Source organism: Crinia signifera, chromosome 1 (assembly GCF_055691185.1).
Source record: "Crinia signifera chromosome 1, ASM5569118v1, whole genome shotgun sequence".
Lineage (NCBI taxonomy): Eukaryota > Metazoa > Chordata > Amphibia > Anura > Myobatrachidae > Crinia > Crinia signifera.
In genome coordinates this window covers 464,346,966-464,366,631 of record NC_139217.1, presented here as the reverse complement: position 1 = coordinate 464,366,631, position 19,666 = coordinate 464,346,966, and the positions used below count along the sequence as shown (strand labels likewise).

General features: G+C 46.5%; 1 protein-coding gene across 2 annotated transcripts in view; it reads left to right on the top strand.

Annotated features, from left to right (window-relative positions):
• The window catches only part of LOXHD1 (lipoxygenase homology PLAT domains 1), a 188,495-nt gene extending 173,178 nt beyond the window's left edge, over positions 1–15,317 (top strand). For both annotated transcript variants that reach the window (XM_083155329.1, XM_083155330.1), the window contains 7 exons: positions 4,034–4,151; positions 4,461–4,638; positions 5,131–5,316; positions 10,897–11,067; positions 11,167–11,305; positions 11,823–11,984; positions 14,510–15,317. In XM_083155329.1, the coding sequence (XP_083011455.1) occupies positions 4,034–4,151; positions 4,461–4,638; positions 5,131–5,316; positions 10,897–11,067; positions 11,167–11,305; positions 11,823–11,984; positions 14,510–14,990 (1,435 nt within the window). In that variant the 3' untranslated portion in view covers positions 14,991–15,317. The remainder of the gene's footprint in view (positions 1–4,033; positions 4,152–4,460; positions 4,639–5,130; positions 5,317–10,896; positions 11,068–11,166; positions 11,306–11,822; positions 11,985–14,509) is intronic.
• The last annotated feature ends 4,349 nt before the right edge of the window (positions 15,318–19,666 follow it).

Sequence of the window (19,666 nt, the reverse complement as noted above, 5' to 3'; positions counted from 1 at the left end):
CCTGTATGTGAACATACTAATCATATCGCCTCTCAGCCTCCATTTCTCCAGTGATAACATATTCAGCCTGGTTAACCTATCTTTGTATTCTAGTGATTTGAGACCTTTTCTAGCTTAGTCGCCCTTCTCTGTACCTGTTCCAATTCATTGATGTCCTTTTTAAGGTGCGGTGCCCAGAACTGAACACAGTATTCCAAGTGTGGTCTCACCAATGCCTTGGAAAGAGGCACTATCACATTGGCATCCCTTGAATCCATTCCCCTTTTAATGCATGCCAGTATCCGGTTTGCTTTTGCTGCTGCACTTATGCAGTGTGCACTATTACCCAATTTTTCATCTATGATGACCCCCAAGTCCCAGTGCCAGATTAAGGTATAAATGGGCCTGGAGCTGAAAATTATCAAGGGCCTATTATGCACAATAATAGGGGTTGTGGCCAGCACCTAATAATGTGTGTGGGGGGGGGGGGGGCGTGGCCAGAGTTCTGTTTGGGTGGTCTGCTCATGGGTGTGTCTGTATTTGTGTAAATACTTTCAACTAATTATATATGCCTGGAAAAGGCAGGGGGCTGTCTTCCAACGGTGCACCAGTCATAAAAAAAATACTGAAATACCGAAACTTAGTAGACAACATTTCAGCAACTTTTATGTGGTCACCTAAGTTTACCACACCATATACCCCTTATACAAATCATGCAACACAATAGTAAATTAGTAATCCACTTATACTGTACTTGCCTTTTACACATTATGCCACGTGGATTGAGCCAAAATACACACTATGGCACACGGATTGAGCAATAATGCACAAAATGCTTCATAAACAGAGGGATTGCGTGCTGGAGGCGCGCATTAAAAAGGTACACCATAATGCACATTACATGTTAAGCCAGACACCATAAAGTCCATTACGTATTATGCCAAACACCATAATGCCTATTCAAAATGATGCTACATAAGTGCTGCTTACCTACAGGGGTTCCATGCTCATTGCCATGTGGGATTACATCCTCGTGGTAACTGGGGGACAGCCGCTGTTGGGCAGAAGTGACAGCCATTGACAGCCGGGCAGAGAGCAGGGGGCTGCCTGGCTGTATTCAGAGCACTGCAGGTCCCGGCTATTTGAAATAATACCCCTTTCACACCAGAAAATGCAGGGACTTAACCGGGAATATGGTCGCAGGATCATGCAGGGACATTCCCGGGCTGACCCCTTTTACACCAACCTAGTCCCTGCATTTTCTGGTGGGAGGGGGAGAGAACCCCCCCCCCCCCCCTTTTAAACAACCAGCTATATCTTCCGAACCAAGTAACCCATTTACATGCAGGCTTCAAATGATTTTGGTCCTGTGAAACTGGGCCGTTTGGTTCCAGAGGAATCTGTCCTCAAAGAACATGAACAGCCATGAAATTACGAAATGAAAACATCGGTTTACCCACAATATCTCTAGAACCAATGAACCCATATGGACCAGCCTGGTATCAGATTGAAGGTCCACCAATTTGGGTTCGACTGAGATTCTCTATGATGCTGGAGGTGGAACTGACAGCCGTTGGAACCGGGGGGGGGGGGGGGGGGGTCGTAATTAGCGGGTCCCATGTTATCCTATGGGGAAAACATTCCAGATTTGCCTGGCAGTATCTCCGGTTCCTGGGTTCCTGGGGGGCTAGCGACGCAGAGCCAGGTTCGTTGTAAAGCCCTGGCCCTCAGCTACAATGGGCATATTTGGAGAGTGGGCCTGGAGCTGTAGCTCCATCAGGCCCATTGTTAATCCGGCCCTGCCAAGTCCTTCTCTACAGCAGAATTTCCTAAAACTTAATTTAGCCTATAAGCAGCTGGTTCATTTTTGTTCCCATAATGAATTACTTTACATTGTTCAACGGGGATGCGGTCATCTATTAGAATGAACTTAGGTCTACAGTCATTAGGTCGACCCCACTAGGTCGACTGGCAGGAAGGTCGACCTGACTTAAGGTCGACATGGGCCAAGGTCGACATGACTTAAGGTCGAATTTGCATAAAGGTCGACATGAGGAAGGTCGACTGGTCATAAGGTCGACATGGGTTTTTCACTGTTTTTTGAGCCGACATGTGCCGACAGGCGGTATTTCATGCCCTACCATCCACTAGGGCGTGGTGGGAGAATAAAATAGTGTGCCGAGCGCAGCGAGGCACCGTGCCCGAAGCATTGCGAGCGAAGCGAGCGATGCGAGGGTCCGATTCTCATTGCCAACTGTGTCCATGTCGACTGTGTCGACATTCGGATAAAAAAAACAGTGAAAACCCTTATGACCAGTCGACCTTCCTCATGTCGACCTTTATGCAAATTCGACCTTAACTCATGTCGACCTTGGCCCATGTCGACCTTAAGTCAGGTCGACCTTCCTGCCAGTCGACCTAGTGGGGTCGACCTAATGACTGTAGACCTAAATGCAGTCTGACGAATGATCCCATTCCGTTCAACGTTAAACTGCATTTTCCACCATTCCACCCACCTTTCCAGTGTAATGCAGTCATGTTTCAGTGTATCCACAATCCACATCCTCTCCTGAGATCATTTCCTTACTCAATTTCATGTCGTATTCCAATTTTACTCACTATGGGCCTTATTCTAGTTCACTCTTTTTGACAAAATCCTTCTTAGATGGACAAAACCATGTGCACTGCAGGGGGGCAGATGTAACATGTGCAGAAAGAATTAGATTTGGGTGAGTTATTCTGTTTTTGTGCAGGGTAAATACTGACTGCTTTATTTTTACACTGCAATATAGATCTCACTTTGAAGAAAAACCCCACCTAAATCTAATTCTCTCTGCACAAGTTACATCTGCCCCACCTGCACTGCACATGTTTTTTTCCATCTAAGAAGGCTTTTGTCAGAAAAAGTGAACTAGACCAAGGCCCTATGTCACTTCCAATATCATTAATGAATATATTAAACAAGGTGGGTCCCAATATTGAACTTTGTGGGACTCCACTTTGGACCTTACCCCAGCTGGAATGTCTGCCATTTACCACCACTCTCTGCCCCCGATTGTCCAACCAGTTTTTAATCCAATTACAAATTTTATCTCCTAACCCTATTTTACCTCATTTTATTAGGTAATTTGACAGAAGATATCCAGTCTGCCCCTTATTAATCGATCATTTATTGCACCTGTGAATTTTTTTTTATTTCTTACATTTGTATTATTTTGGTGAATGTCTTTTTTGTTATTTTGGGGCTATTCAGCGATATCCAGAGACTTGCACATGCGACCTCAGTTTCTGTAGCGATGGGGGGTTTCAACAATGCAGCGGGGGCGTTGATGGACTATTGAGGGGGTAATGACGTGGAGTATGGGTCGTCGTCCCCCCCCCTGCAGCCTAGCATCTGTAGTTGTAGTTTAACGAATCCCCGATAAACCACTACTGACTCCGAATCAGGCCATTGGTCATGTGATTCTGGAATCATTGCTGCTATTAAAAGATTTTGTTCAGCAGATTAAAAAATCAACAAACATAAAAGATTTATTCCTTTATCAAACTCTCCAATTAATCAAAATCCGACTATTCGAAACTCAGACGATTTTGTGTGATCTCGCTTCAGCAATGCATTGACTGGAGTGTGGGGACCCCTAATGTGTGGGGACCCTGGGGCGATCGCCCCCCCTGGGTTCACCACTGGTTTCTATGGTGGACTTCGGGCCAGATGCACTAAGGTTCAAAGTGATGAAGTAGAGAGGGATAAACAACCAGCCAATCACCTCCTGCCTGACATTTTTACAACACATTCTGTGACATGGCAGACAGGAGCTGATTGGCTGGCTGTTTATCACCCTCCATTTTATCACTTTTGAAGCTTAGTGCATCCGGTCCTTTATATTTTTAGCCTTTCATAGATTCACTGATCTCATTTGACATCTTTATTTCATGTGTAATTGATTATATCAGTCAGCGACTGATCATATACAATAAATGTGTTTTATTTTTTGATGTATTGTGGTTTAGTGTGAATTCATATGTAAAGACTTATGTCAATGGCTGCCTGCAGGTTTGAGAGAGGCCAGAGGGACACATTCATATTGGAGATAGCGGACATCGCGCCGCTCAAGAAGATGAGAATCTCCATAGACGGGAAGGGAAGTCGCCCTGAATGGTTTCTTGAAAAGGTAAAAGTCAAATATATATAATTCGCTCATCATTAATGTGTCCGACCGCGCTCATATATAACGGGCATTGCATTGTGTAACATCGGCTTTCATTACTTAAATTGTCACCTTAAGGGCCTGATTCAGCTCTGTTCGCTAAGACTGTTATAGTCACCGAAGGTGTTCGCACATGCACATGTGAATAATCGCCCATACACATGCGCAGGGCTGCACCATCGTTCCCGGGCGCGGAAATGCTAGGAACCAAGTGATGCTGATGTGCAAACGATCATTGATCATATTCTATAATGTGTTGTGCGTTATGTACAGATCATACTGAAAAACACGGTGACGGAGGAAGAGACATCCTTTACATATGGAGACTGGCTGTCCAAGACCAAGGGCGAGAAGAGGACACTGTCGTGCGAGATGGCTGCTGTGGAGGATGACGAAGAAATGGTGGAGACCACAACTTACACCATACAAGTGAAGACCAGCGATGTCACAGGTTTGTCCGTGGTTTTATGCCTTAGGTCACATAACTTGGGCAACGTGGTCAGCAAGGAGGTAACTAAGATGCAATAGGCCCTATCCTCACTTCACCGCTGGTAGACCCAAGAGTAGGCCGAAGGCCTAAAGTAACAAAATAGCGTATAAGTATCAACAAGTATGTACAACCACAGCAGCTATTGGAAGTTGGGATTGCACTGCAGCTCCCACCCCTGGATCCGACACTGGAGGAGGGTTTTTGAAAGTGCTGAGATTCCTGATGGTTGCAATTACAACGGCGATTATTCCTGAGGCAGAACCCGTGCTGTTGTTGCCTGAATGAGTATTGCCGCGTAAATCTTCTAGCTCGCAGAAATATCGGCCTTAGATCTCATCTCACTGTTGTTTTGTTACTATTATTAGCTGGAGGGTAATATTTATAGTACAGTAACTATACGGGCAATTGTTCTACGCACTGACATTGTAAGGACGCGCTGTTGCTGTGTCGCAGGTGCTGGCACCGATGCCAACGTCTTCATAACAATCTTTGGAGAGAACGGGGACACCGGCACCCTCGCCCTGAAGCAGTCCGGTAACTCCAACAAGTTTGAGAGGAATCAGATGGACACTTTCCGCTTCCCAGAAATCCTGAGCTTAGGGGACCTCTGCAAAGTGCGGATCTGGCACGACAACTCCGGTAAGTGGCGGCAAGCTGAAAAATACTGATTATCCCATGTAACGTCCACCAAACTCATTGCAGAAGTGGGCAACCTTATCATTCCAATATAGCGACTGCAGAAGACAGCTGTGTACAGAACCATCTTAGCATATAAGCAAACTGAGTAGCTGCCCGAGGACCCTGCAATTCTAGGGGCCTTCACGCAGGGGCAGGTGGTGGTCACACAATCAGAGCAGTGAGGCAGGATTCTCTACCGGCCTCGCAGCCTGCAGTAAGACAGTGACTGGCTGTCAGCATGCTGATTGGTGTATGTTTGGAGCTATTACCCAATCAGAATACAGTATCACTGACTGCATTTCCATTACACAGTATCACTGACTGCATTTCCGTTCCACAGTATCACTGACTGCATTTCCGTTCCACAGTATCACTGACTGCATTTATATTACACAGTATCACTGACTGCATTTACGTTCCACAGTATCACTGACTGCATTTCCGTTACACAGTATCACTGACTGCATTTCCGTTACACAGTATTACTGACTGCATTTCCATTACACAGTATCACTGACTACATTTCCATGACACAGTATCACTGACTACATTTCCATGACACAGTATCACTGACTGCATTTCCATGACACTGTATCACTGACTGCATTTCCATCACACAGTATCACTGACTGCATTTCCATTAAACAGTATCACTGACTACATTTCCATCACACAGTATCACTGACTGCATTTCCATCACACAGTATCACTGACTGCATTTCCATCACACAGTATCACTGCCTGCATTTCCATCACACAGTATCACTGACTGCATTTCCATTACACAGTATCACTGACTGCATTTCCATCACACAGTATCAATGACTGCATTTCCATTACACAGTATCACTGACTGCATTTCCATCACACAGTATCACTGACTGCATTTCCATCACACAGTATCACTGACTGCATTTCCATCACACAGTATCACTGACTGCATTTCCATCACACAGTATCACTGCCTGCATTTCCATCACACAGTATCACTGACTGCATTTCCATCACACAGTATCAATGCCTGCATTTCCATCACACAGTATCACTGCCCGCATTTCCATCACACAGTATCACTGACTGCATTTCCATCACACAGTATCACTGACTGCATTTCCATCACACAGTATCACTGACTGCATTTCCATCACACAGTATCACTGCCTGCATTTCCATCACACAGTATCACTGACTGCATTTCCATCACACAGTATCACTGACTGCATTTCCATCACACAGTATCACTGACTGCATTTCCATCACACAGTATCACTGCCTGCATTTCCATCACACAGTATCACTGACTGCATTTCCATCACACAGTATCACTGACTGCATTTCCATCACACAGTATCACTGACTGCATTTCCATCACACATTATCACTGACTGCATTTCCATCACACAGTATCACTGCCTGCATTTCCATCACACAGTATCACTGACTGCATTTCCATCACACAGTATCACTGACTGCATTTCCATTACACAGTATCACTGACTGCATTTCCATCACACAGTATCACTGCCTGCATTTCCATCACACAGTATCACCGACTGCATTTCCATCACACAGTATCACTGACTGCATTTCCATTACACAGTATCACTGACTGCATTTCCATTACACAGTATCACTGACTGCATTTCCATCACACAGTATCACTGACTGCATTTCCATCACACAGTATCACTGCCTGCATTTCCATCACACAGTATCACTGACTGCATTTCCATCACACAGTATCACTGCCTGCATTTCCATCACACAGTATCACTGACTGCATTTCCATCACACAGTATCACTGACTGCATTTCCATCACACAGTATCACTGACTGCATTTCCATCACACAGTATCACTGCCTGCATTTCCATCACACAGTATCACTGACTGCATTTCCATCACACAGTATCACTGACTGCATTTCCATTACACAGTATCACTGACTGCATTTCCATCACACAGTATCACTGCCTGCATTTCCATGACACAGTATCACTGACTACATTTCCATGACACAGTATCACTGACTGCATTTCCATGACACTGTATCACTGACTGCATTTCCATCACACAGTATCACTGACTGCATTTCCATTACACAGTATCACTGACTGCATTTCCATTACACAGTATGACATCATCATGGACATGTGTGCAGATGGGGCCGGCCCGTGAGAGTGGTCTCCCCCACTTCCCCGCTGCCCTGTCAGATCTCAGTGATACTGGAAGTGATTTGGGACAATGGATGGAGGGGTCTCCTACTGTACATGCAGGAAACACTTCTGATTCTCATTGCATGGAATTCCATATGTTAATGTTTGTCAGTATTTAGAAAGCCGCGCATGCACTTCAGCCTTAACGTGCGACTTGTAGCAATCACACGCAATTCTTAGGCTTCGACTGCATCTCAGCTGCTTCTCACACCTTAAAGAGAGATAAAGTGGAAATATTGCAGAAAGCTTCTGTCTTTCGAATGAGCATCTTGTCTATAGCATAGAATGTTGACCTGACGACCTTGGTGTCCCAGCGGTGTCCTCAAGCATCTTCTTCTGGGTCACGGTGGTTACATGAGGAGTAGTTCTTTCCCTAATCCTTACCCTTAACTCTAACCCTACCCCTTATGCCTAACCTTAGCCCCCTGCAAAGTCTACCCAAACCCTCCTGGCAGTGCCTAACCCTAAATGTCAGCATTCTGCACCCATGGCTGAGTCACTCGGCGCAATCATTGCAGGACCAACCGCCGCTTCTCTTCCTCTTCTTCCCTGTCCAGGTAGTAAAGCTTCCCAGAGGAAGGGCATGTTCATGCAAGTAGGTGCCTCCATTCCTGTGACCTGCCATTCTGTGCACCGTAGTATAAGCCAACCCCAGAGTCATTCACCGGTGCCTGGTGTAGGCCATCTTCACTACTCCGCTAGGGAGAGAGAGAGAGCGAGTACTCCCATGAGGCCATTATTAGTCCCCAAGGAGATGAGTGATCAGAAAGGTGGCACTTAGTTCGGTGGTTGTGATACGTATTGAACAGATCTAGAAAATAAAACAGGATCCCTTCATCCATATACCATGAGCAAGGTTTATATCTTACACTGACCAGCCACCAGCGGTGTATCTGGATAACTCATTGGGGGCATCTGTAGAGGGACCATACAGTCTCAGTGTCCTAAACCCTGTCCAACAGGTCAGCCCCTGATTGGTTGACCAGGTGTAGCTATGATCCTATCCCAGGGAGAATCAGGCTAAATTAAATCTGCGCACCGAATATCATAATGGACGAAATATGAAAGTTGTAAAGAAACGGCAAATATCAAGATCCATTGTTTCAAATAAAGAGCCTGATTCAACTAGGCAGCGTACTTTTGCTGCCTAGCGAGAACCTTAATATTGCCCCGCTGAACGGCCACCCCCCCCCCCCTCCCCGCCACCTAAATCCCTTTGTTAACACATACCCTCGCATGCAGGAGAAATCATTCTCCATGGCACATATGCCATGTGACGTGACCCACCTGCCCCGAGCAGGCATCGGCCCTTCTGCATCCCCAGGGGCAAGCCCAGCGATGCCCATAAAACGGTGGGCATCCCCTGCTCCGGGCCGATGTCTGCCCCGCCTGACTCCCCTCCCTTGTGAGTATGTACGAGGACTGGGGCGCCCACTTTGACGCTCAAATACCGATTGGTGCGTCTTAAGACCTATCCATCGATTACACCACCGCAAATTGGTCTGATTTCAAATCGACTATAAAAAAGAAATCATAATAATTGTATATAGAGAATCATCGACAGCATCAATAAAAATAGCTAAAACCATGCAAGTTTTTAGCAATCTAAATCAGATCTGATCTCCTCAGGAGCGGGATTTCATTCTGTCCGGCTCCACAAAATTCATGTGGATTCGGATTTATGGAGAATCGAACCACTGGGCGCTGCGATGGCCGTGGGGTGATCGAGGCCGCTGATGATGTCCCGAACGGCCGAGTCCGTCTGCGTTTTTGTACGCCACTCCCAAAAACCGCTGGGGTGCCTCCCACAAATGCTGGCCGTCTGACAATCAGCCAGAGTACGGCATGCAATCACAGACTGTCGCTGGCTGTGGCCACACGGAGGTCTCACACGTGCACAGTCCTCCAGTAATCCCCAGGGCTGCAAATTCGAAAAAATGCTTGAACACGCCCACTTTTATTCAACCAGTCTCTGAAAACAGCCAGTTTCTGCCACCAAATGCCGGCTTCCTGTCAGTCAAACTGCGACTGGGCTTTGCAGTAGCTGTTTGGGCCTGCACACATGCAATGTGAACGCTGTGCAGTTGTTCGATAATCACTCAATTTGCAGATTCTCTAATTAGCCGTCCGTGCTGAATTAGTCCCAATAGGCAGATGTTCTTCTGACAGCTGCTACACTTTTGGATGTGATAAAATGCAAATAGATGTAAAATGTGCATCCAGTGTTGGGGAAGGCTGCCCGTATGTGATACACGTAGGCTGCGTCTGCGGAATATCAGATGGGTACTGATTATCTGTAGTATACAGCCATGGAGTGTGGTTGTGGTATACTCGGCCGACATTCATTAGGTCGACACCCTATGGTTGACAACACTGAATGGTCGACAGGGTGTAAAGGTTGACACAAGCTTAAGATCAATGATGGGAAGGTTGACAGTCAAAAGGTAGAAACAAGTTTTTAATTTATTTATTTGTCTCAAATGTCGTCACAGTTGACATGGACACTAAAAAAGTGCACCGCGTCCCCTCGCATGGCTCGCTGCGCCTGGCACACTATTTTATTCTCCCACCATGCCCTAGTGGATGGAAGGGCATGAAATACCACCTGCATGTTGTGTAGTCACACTAAAGCCCCTCCCCCAGTAGTGTCACTGGCACATCTGAGCCAGGTATCTGGAAATTTTAATAAACGTTTCATATACTCCTTGAATACAATAGAAGATTCCAGATTATGTTTAGTCATTGGGGTTATTTAGACCTGATTGCAAAGCACATTTTTTAACAAATGGACAGAACCATGCTGCAATGCAGATGGGCCAGATGTAACCTGTGCAGAGAGAGTTAGATTTGAGTGGGGGTGTTGAAACTAAAATCTAAATTGCAGTGTGAAAAGAAATCAGCCAGTATTTACCCTGCACAGAAACAAACTAACTCTCTCCACTCTGAACCTGTTACATCTGCCCCACCTGCAGTGCAGCATCGATTTGTACATTTGCTAAATAATGTGCTTTGCCCTCAGGTCTGAATAACCCCCGTTGTCGAGATAGACAATTGTCAATAGGTCGACAGGTGTTCTAGCGACATGGTCAAAAGGTCGAAGGGTGAAACCATTTCAAAAGGTCATTAGGTTTGAAATGTTGACCTAACAATGGTCGACGCAGGGTTTTGAGGAGCAGAAATAATGAGAGTTATATCTAAGTTAACGTTCGATGTACGGATCGGCAGCCGTCACTGCCCGTGCAGTGGGTGGGTGGGTGCGCTTGCCGTGGTACTGTACGTGTGTTGCTCATTCTACACCACGCCTGAGAACATCACTCCCGTTGTAGGCATCGGCCCTGGGTGGCACCTGGAATTCATCGACGTGAAAGATGAAATCATGAACAAGACGTTCCGCTTCCAGTGTGACCGATGGCTGGCGAAGAACGCAGATGACAAGCAGATCATACGAGAACTCGCCTGTGCCAACAACGACATCTTGGACCTGAAGGAACGTACATGTAAGTATAGATACAACGAATTAAGGTAAAAATGAATGCGGGGTTCTAGATCTCCATGGCTAAACAAAATTGCCTGGGCTGTTCTCTGTCCATCTGCAGCCTATGAGATTGTGACCGTCACCAGTGACCGCGAAGATGCTGAGACCAAGGATAATATCTGGATCGTGCTGGAGGGGAAGAAAGGACGTTCTAAGGAGATGTTGCTGGAGAACACGTCTAAGAAGAGGAGATTTGCACAGTGAGTCCTGGGATTTCCATGCTACATATATACACTACCAGGAGGAATCCCCCATGCAAACAAGCAGAGAACATACAAACCCCACACAGATAGTGGCTAGATCAGGAATTGGACTCATGAACTCAGGGCTGTGAGGAAGTAATGCCGCTGTGCTGCCATTGCATTGAGGGGGCAGTACGGAAGCATAAAGGGTACAGGGTGGTTGAGTCAGTCATCGCTCAGGCTGTAAATACGCAGTCCAGTCTGAATCGGTGACACTGTCACAAGTCGTAGGCATGTCAGCGTAAAGATACTTGTATAGATGGGCTGATATCCGCATTAGTTGGAACTGGCGGATAACGCCAATTGAGACACCTCACACCAGACACCAAGAGCGGAGGCAATGTCACCAGGTCCACATCCAACCAGAGGCTAACACCAAACTGCTTACCACAGGGAAGGGGACACATGGAATAAGGAACGACTCTGTGTCTGTTGGATGATGTTTGCATTGCGGTAAAAGATCTTTCTTTGGCAGGAATGCAACGGACACATTTAAGTTTTCTTCGAAGAACGTTGGTGATATCGCTGCCATATGCGTTGGGCATTGCCCGAAGGATGGAAGGAAGTTTTCACCCAAGCCGGATTCATACTGGCACGTGAAAGAGATTACCATTACAGAGATGGAGCTTGGGAACCAGTAAGTGCCAGTTCCACCCATTACAGCCCCAAAACCAAGCTCTTGCAGCATCAATCCCTTAAAGTTGTTTCTATTTTGTTTTTCATTATATAGCAAGTTACTGTAGGTACATTTTGAGCATACTTCTGATGGTAATTTATCTCAGATGTCCTCTTTCAAACCATTATCTCCTTTTCAACACCTCTCTGGAGGGAAAATAAACATGGCTGTCTCAGACATCTGTAGGGAAAATATGCCTCCTGCGTGCATCGCAGATCCGAGTGCCATGATATTGGGAGGGTTGGCATGTCCACTATTGCCGATTTGGGGGGGGGGAAACACTATTATTGGACTGATACCTTCCAGTTCCTCCTCCAAAAATTGGGATCTTCATTAAGTTGTTTCCACTTTCGCATGTATGAGATGGGGTTCATTCTAGAAAAAAACATAGAACACTGTATGAGTAAAAAAATAAATAAAAAAAAAAAGATGTGTACTGTAGTGCTCCCCCTGCTGGGTATATATGGGTACTAACTGAGATGAACAAGAAAGCTGGTCATTACCACTTAACATGCAAATATTTTTTCAATAAAAGTCCCCAAAATGTATTTTTATTTTGCAAATAAGAGCTTTTTAACCCTGATTCAGTATGATTTTTTAATTTTTATTACAGAAATGTAACATCAAGATTCAACAGTTATCATTTAAATAATGGAATAATTAGACAACCAATCAGAAGGGGCAACCAATCAGAATCTCTTATTTATTTAGCACCTTGTAGAACAGTGTTTTTCAACCACTGTGCCGTGGCACACTAGTGTGCCTTGAGCTGTTCTCAAGTGTGCCCCCAGATCTAGAGATGCCCAAATCAGTTTATAGGCACCACCAGTTCAACTGTTATTTACCAGCCTCTTCTTTTCATGTAAAGGGCCAAGGTATTCTATTTTTGTTACCTGTGGGGACCAGTGTGATTGTTTTTATATGGGGGCCATTAGGTTTTGTTTTTTTCCGGTGGGGGCCAATGTGTTTTGCCGTGTGGGGATCTCATGGTGTGCCTTGGCAATATTTAAATCTTGTTTAGTGTGCCGCAAGGTAAAAAGGTTGAAAATCACTGTTGTAGAAGATAATAGTCTATAGCAACATTACATGTGAAATAGAACTCCCCATCTTAGTAAATTTGAGTACTTTGAAAAAAAAATAGTTTTACAGTTTTGAAATAAAATATTTTTTATTATGTTGCGGGTAAGTGGTGGTGGGGGGAGTGGAGCAACGGGGACTGATCCTTGACAAAATGGGGGTGGAGCCAGTCAGAGTGGAGGATGGAATGGGGTCGTACAGGGTCGAACTTGCCATATGCCAGTGGTTCCCAACCCTGGTCCTCAAGTACCCTCAACAGTGCATGTTTTCCAGGTCTCCACACAGAATCACAAGTGCTATAATTGGCTCCACCCGTGGATCTTTTCAAATGTGCCTGAATAATGAGTGCACCTGCCGAGTGACCTGGAAAATGTGCACTGTTGGGGGTACTTGAGGACCAGGGTTGGGAACCACTGCCATATGCTGATTCCAATACGCAAACATTCATTCAGCTTCTCTTACTTGAAACTGTCCTATCATTTTGGCAGAGCTGTGACTGTGTTTCTACTGTACTGCTCAGACATTTAAGCGTACCTCCCAACTTTCAAAGCAGCGCCGGAGGGACCTTCGTGAAATTTGGGGGTGTGGCCTAGCGGCAAGGGGGTGTGGCCTTCAAAACATCACTCCATGAGGCCATGCCCCCTTTTTGCAGCTACAGCCCCTCTGCCTGTGGAAATAGACAGAGGGGCTGCCCAGCGGTTGGGGGTGGCAGCGGGGGCTCTCAACTGCCCCCCCCCCACTGCTGGTCCCAGGTGGGATACATGAACGTCCCCCCAAAAAACGGGGTGTTCCCGCGGAGAGCGGGACAATTGGGAGGTATGATTACGGGTGCTGCTGTTTCTTTGCAGCTGCTGGGGTGGAGGAGGGGCAGACTGGTGTGGCCAGCTGTGATTGGGACACACTGGGGGTTTTGAAGTGGATGAAGGGGGACAAGGATGTAGCTTGTCCCATTTTGTCCATGCATCAGTCTAGAAAAGTATAAGCCATGGTCATGATTCAAGAGAACGTGGGAATCAACATTCTAAAGTTAATGATAAACTATTTTCTCTGACATATCCTGCAGCAGCGCAGCCCTTGTGTTATAAGGTACTGTCTTAAGGACTGCAATGCAACAGCAGCTCAATGCTAAACAATGGAAACACTACAGGTCCAATAGGACTTCTAGAATCTGTCTCTCTCAAGGAGGTGGCCATTTTTGGAGGGTTGTTTTAGCAGATTCCATGCCAAAGCACGTGGAATCTGCAGACACCTGGGACACCCCCACAGCGCCAGCTCCTCCCTGCCAATGCTTGGGCCACAATGGCATTTTTACACCGTTGAAAATATTGCACGCATTTAAATGATCGCTTCTGGTCCACAATCCGGGGAAACAAAGATATGTCAGATCCCGTTCTCGTTTTGTTTTCCAGATACGTTTTCAACTGCAATGCCAAGATCCTACTTCGCAACAAGAGGGACGAGTACAAAGTCTTCGAGTGTGCCAAAACCATTGAGAGTTTCGCCAGCCGCGCCCGCAGCCTGGTCCCGGTGAAGTATGAAGTAATTGTGGTGACTGGCTTTGAGAAGGGGGCAGGAACAGATGCCAACGTTTCCATCATCATGTACGGGTCGAACGGAGATTCCGGCAAACATGCCCTGAAACAGAAGCTGCGGAACCTCTTTGAGCGCGGGAAAACCAACCGCTTTTACATCGAGACCTTAGACTTGGGCGAGATGAAGAAGGTTCGTGTGGAACATGACAACAGCGGCCTCAATGCCGGCTGGTTGCTGGAGCGGGTGGAGGTCACCAATTCTGCCACGGGGGTCACCACCATATTCCCCTGTGGAAAGTGGCTTGATAAGAAGAGGGGAGATGGAGAGATCTGTCGGGATCTCTACCCGAGATACTAAAGACCATGCTTGGCGTAAACCGTTCGCATCGCCTTGCCAAGCCAACGTCGTTACCAAATTAATTTTTTATCCAAGTATTTGTATTATAGTTTCTCATTATTTTTACATACAGACTTTGTACAAAGATGTGTATAAGGATTCCCGTCGTAATATCCCGTCATCACTGTATTATACAGAAGACCATCTCCGCAGCATGGTGACTCGGCGAAGCCAGGAATAAAGCTTAATATATACCTAGTGATACGTTTATTTGGAGGTGGTGGTGTGTTTTGGTTACTCTTTTGTTCATTTGTAGCTTTAATATCTATTTTGATACATATAACATTATTTTTGGAAATAAATTATTCTTGTTGCAACAAGAATCTTCCTGGCTGTATATGATTTTTGCCCGTGCTCTGATAGACCTGGGAATAGTCTGCTCCGTCCTCCCCGCCACACAGACACTCCCAGTGTTCTCCTAGGCACACCTTCATTTTTCTTGGCACAACCCCCAGACACCTACTTCCTGTCAATCACCTTGCAAACAGCGTGCAAATAGAAAAAGTAGCAGGATTTTACCACATGATGGTCTCCCAAATGCGTACTCCGGGCAGTGTATTGTGCAAATTCGCCGCCATGTGATCAGGTCTGAATTCCCCCCCATATCTCAGTGTCAGGGATACCCACCAGTAGCTGACGTGCTGACACAGGGACAGTTATGTGTGACGGTGAGTAATGAATTCTAGGGAGAAGAAGTAAGAACCTGCGCTGCGTCATCTTAGAACTATCAATAAATATAACAATAATACTCGTAAGACATGATGTAGTTAATGTAACAAATACAATTCAAAGAAGAACACATAACTGGCAAAATAGCTGTAACACTCCTCTAGCCCATGTGAGTAGGTCTGAGGCTGCCACTAATCTGCGACTGAGACGGGCTACCGGGGCTAGACGTGGTCAGTGCTGATGTCAGAGATCCTCTACCGGTTTTTTGAGACACACACAGAATACACAACGTTACCGCCCCCAAACACCGGCTTCCTGTCAGTCAGTCTGCAATCAGAGCATTAATGTCTGTGCAGATATTACATCCGCCCAGGAATTGTCATATAATTTATCTTTCTGAGTAACCCCTTCTGGCACGTCGCAATGACATCACCATCGATCCGGGCTCCGCTCCACCCCTGTGACCTCATCAGGGATTACTGGAACCCTGCAGGACATTAATTGCACCTGATCATCTTCCCATATATAACGAGTGCATTCAGTCGCTCAGTCTGAGGCCATGAAGGTATTGATTGGAAACGTCTTATTACGGCAATGTGCGCCTCTGCTATATTTAGCTGAAATTATATTGATTTTCTTCGTTTTGTAGAACATTTTATGTTCTATGATTTCACAAAGGCGTTTAATTATTACAAAAAGCAAATGAATTTCTCTCCTGCTCGTAAAGGGTAAATCAGCCCAAAACTGGGCGCTTGTTTTGCTACCGCTTAAAGACCTAAAAAAATTGAAATAAAAAATTGAATGCTTTCATTACCTTATTATTGTCCGTTTGTACGGGGACCGATATTTGGCGCATGCGCAGCCACATTTCTGCGCATGTTTCTCCGCAGGATGTAAACACATCCATGGCTTCTCCTCACTAGTCCGGTCTGGTGTCACGTATCGGCTTGTTTTTTTGACAAGTCCCTGGATGCCTACATGGACAGTAGAGGACGCGATCTACACCGGAGGACCCCCGTAAGAATGGATTGCTTCCACAGGTACCCTCATTGGATTACTTCAGGACCAGCGGATGGACGGAGGTGGTCAAGATAGGTAAATATCTGTATGATTGGGCTCTTAATGGAATAAAGTATTATTTTTATGGTGTGTTTGTGTATTTAACTATTGGTTCTGCTGTGGAACTAAGAGTCCAAGCAAGACCATTAATAGGCTGCATGCTGGGATTTGTGGTTCTCAAAGTCCCAGTATGCATTCCAGGCTTGCTGGGACTCATAGTTCCACAGCAGAAGCCAATGGTTTATTCTATTTATTTACACACAGATCAGCCCGGTACCCACAGCATGGGCAACAAAGTTCTGGAGGGGGGGCCACTTCATTGGGGGGGTCCCCACTTCCCCAGGACCCCTACCCAGGCTGACCGGTCAGGGGGTTAATGCTCTGGCTGTGGGACCTTATATAATAAGTGTTCCCCGGCTGTGGCATTACCCTGCTGGCTGGTTGGGCCTGGTGCTGGTTCACTAAAACCGGGGGACCCCTACTCATTTTGTTCCCCGTATTTTGGGAACTAGGATTGGCCCTTGGGCCTGGTGCTGGTTTTAAAAAATAAGGGGAACCCTACTTGTTTGGTTCTATATAATAACTGGTAATAATATTGTCTGAACAGCGATGCGGAATATGTGTGCGCTATATAAATAACTGGTAATAATAATCTCTGTACAGCGCTGCGGAATATGTGTGCGCTATATAATAACGCTCTCCCCCCCCCCCCCTCGGACATTTAGTGATGTAAGAGTTCAGCTGTTTTTTGCTGCTCAGAAATGTAAATATTCCATAGTTGCCGACTTTTGAGCTGCCCTCTGCGGGAGAGGGCAGCCAGCTCTGTCAGGCAGGGGGGCGGGGCCATTTCCAGGACTGGAAAAAGAGGCTGTCCGGGGGCGTGGCCACACAGATGATGCCCTGTTGGGGGCATGTCTACAGCGTCACGGCATTTTAGCCCCGCCCCCCGCGGTGCAATGCCGGTATTTCAGTCATTGCACTGCGGGGGGCGGGGCTAAAATGCCGTGATCGAGGCATTTTACCTGCGGACCCCCCCGCCGAGGGACACATCGCAGGAGCTGGGGGGGATATGCGGGAGGATTGCCACCCTTTCCGGGGGACCGGGAGGGGGACCCGATTTCCGGGACCCTCCCGGCCATTCCGGGAGGGTAGGCAACCCTGAAATATTCTGTTGTTTTCACAATTGGAATTTTTTTTTGCTAAAACTTTTTGTTTTTTTTTGGGATGCACAGAGGGAAGTAGAGTAAAAAATGAGGCAAACAGTCAATGAGTGTTCACATTTTTTGCTGACGTGCCGACAGGCGGGATTTTGTCAAAACCTGCCATCCACAAGGACGTGGCGGGAGAATAGAATAGTGTGTCGAGAGCAGCCCAAAGCATGGCGAGCGCAATGAACCTGTTTCAGGTGTCGACGTGAGCCCTGTTGACCTTTATATAATTGACTCTATGACCCATACCCTCCCCGACTACCTCCGGAGATCCTCATAATGTCATTGCCAAGTTCTCAGTGACGCTCGGCAGAGAGACCATCGCATTTATTGAGCAGAGTTGACACCCAGCCGTGTGGCCTAGATCTGTACTCCGCTAGCTGGTACACCCTCGCTGACACACGCTGGGCCTGCGTACAGGAATCTAGGTCGTCCACAGAGAGGTGAGGGCATTCCTTCAGGAGCTATAATGTAATGGGGGTGGGAGGAGGCCGTATCTGGCCAGGGAACCTGCTTTGAAGACAACTCCCGATATTCTCCCAGGATGTAGAGAAACACTAGAGAACGGGGAAAGAGGTAAAGCATCGACCGGGAGAGGTGGTTACGGAACGGACGCCGAGCTCTTTCCATCTACAGAATGGCGCTGCGGGCTACACTGATACACTCATCTTCTCCAGATCAATATTACTATAAGAAGCCATGCTTAGATCTCATCTGTCTATAACAAGATAACGTAACACACAGATTTATTAACGGTAACTGTGCTGCCCACCAGCATTTTATAATAAACAAACCCTTAATATACTGCAGCCCTGAGCGGGTGCATGAGGGACCTTGTATAGGAAATACTATCGCACATGCTCTTTGTGATGGGTACTGGCGCGCCTGGAGCTAAGATTGGCGCACTGCGTATTTGCAGAACTTTTTGAGCGGCCCCTGGCTCTGTGGGAGGTGGAGCTGGGCGTTAGTAAAGATGCAGGTTATGGTCTCAGTTGCATTGATCACTCAGAACTTGGGTTACAACAAGACGAGAACCATAGGGGCAGATGTATTAAGCCTGGTGAAGAGATAAAGTGGAAGGAGATAACATACCAGCCAATCAGCTCCCAACTATTGTTTTTCAAACTCAGGTGATTGGCTGGTGGGTTATTACCTTTCATTTCTCCACTTTAGCTCTTCACCATAGGGAAAGTTGAGGTTCCGTCCCTGCCCCTCCTGCATCTGGCTAGCAGGGTGACTGGGATGGCAGCTTAGAACCAGTAGACCTGCTCTGGTCTTTCCTGGAACATCCACAAGACCAGGGAGCACCACACTTACTTCTGGAAGTGGCTCTGCCCCTTAATGTGACATCATCTTTTGGGGCCGGAACAGACTGCCCGGCTACTCTGGCACTGAATGAGATGTAGTTGTTGCATGGGTCACAGTCCAGGCAACCAAGACATACAAGGGGCCTGGGTAATAGAGGAGGCGTGGCCAAACACAGGTGTGGCAACACCCACTCATTAAAAATTTGAATTAAAATACTATGAATCATAACTAGCATGGACTCCCCAGGAGCGCCAGGGCCTGTGTAATTAGTATGCTCCCCACATGACTCTGGGCACCCCTGTATCAAATATTAACAGGAAGGACAGTAAACTAAACAGGTGCTGCTGCTCAACTGGGAGAGCCACTGGTTTCAAGGCCACAAGGTTCTGGAAC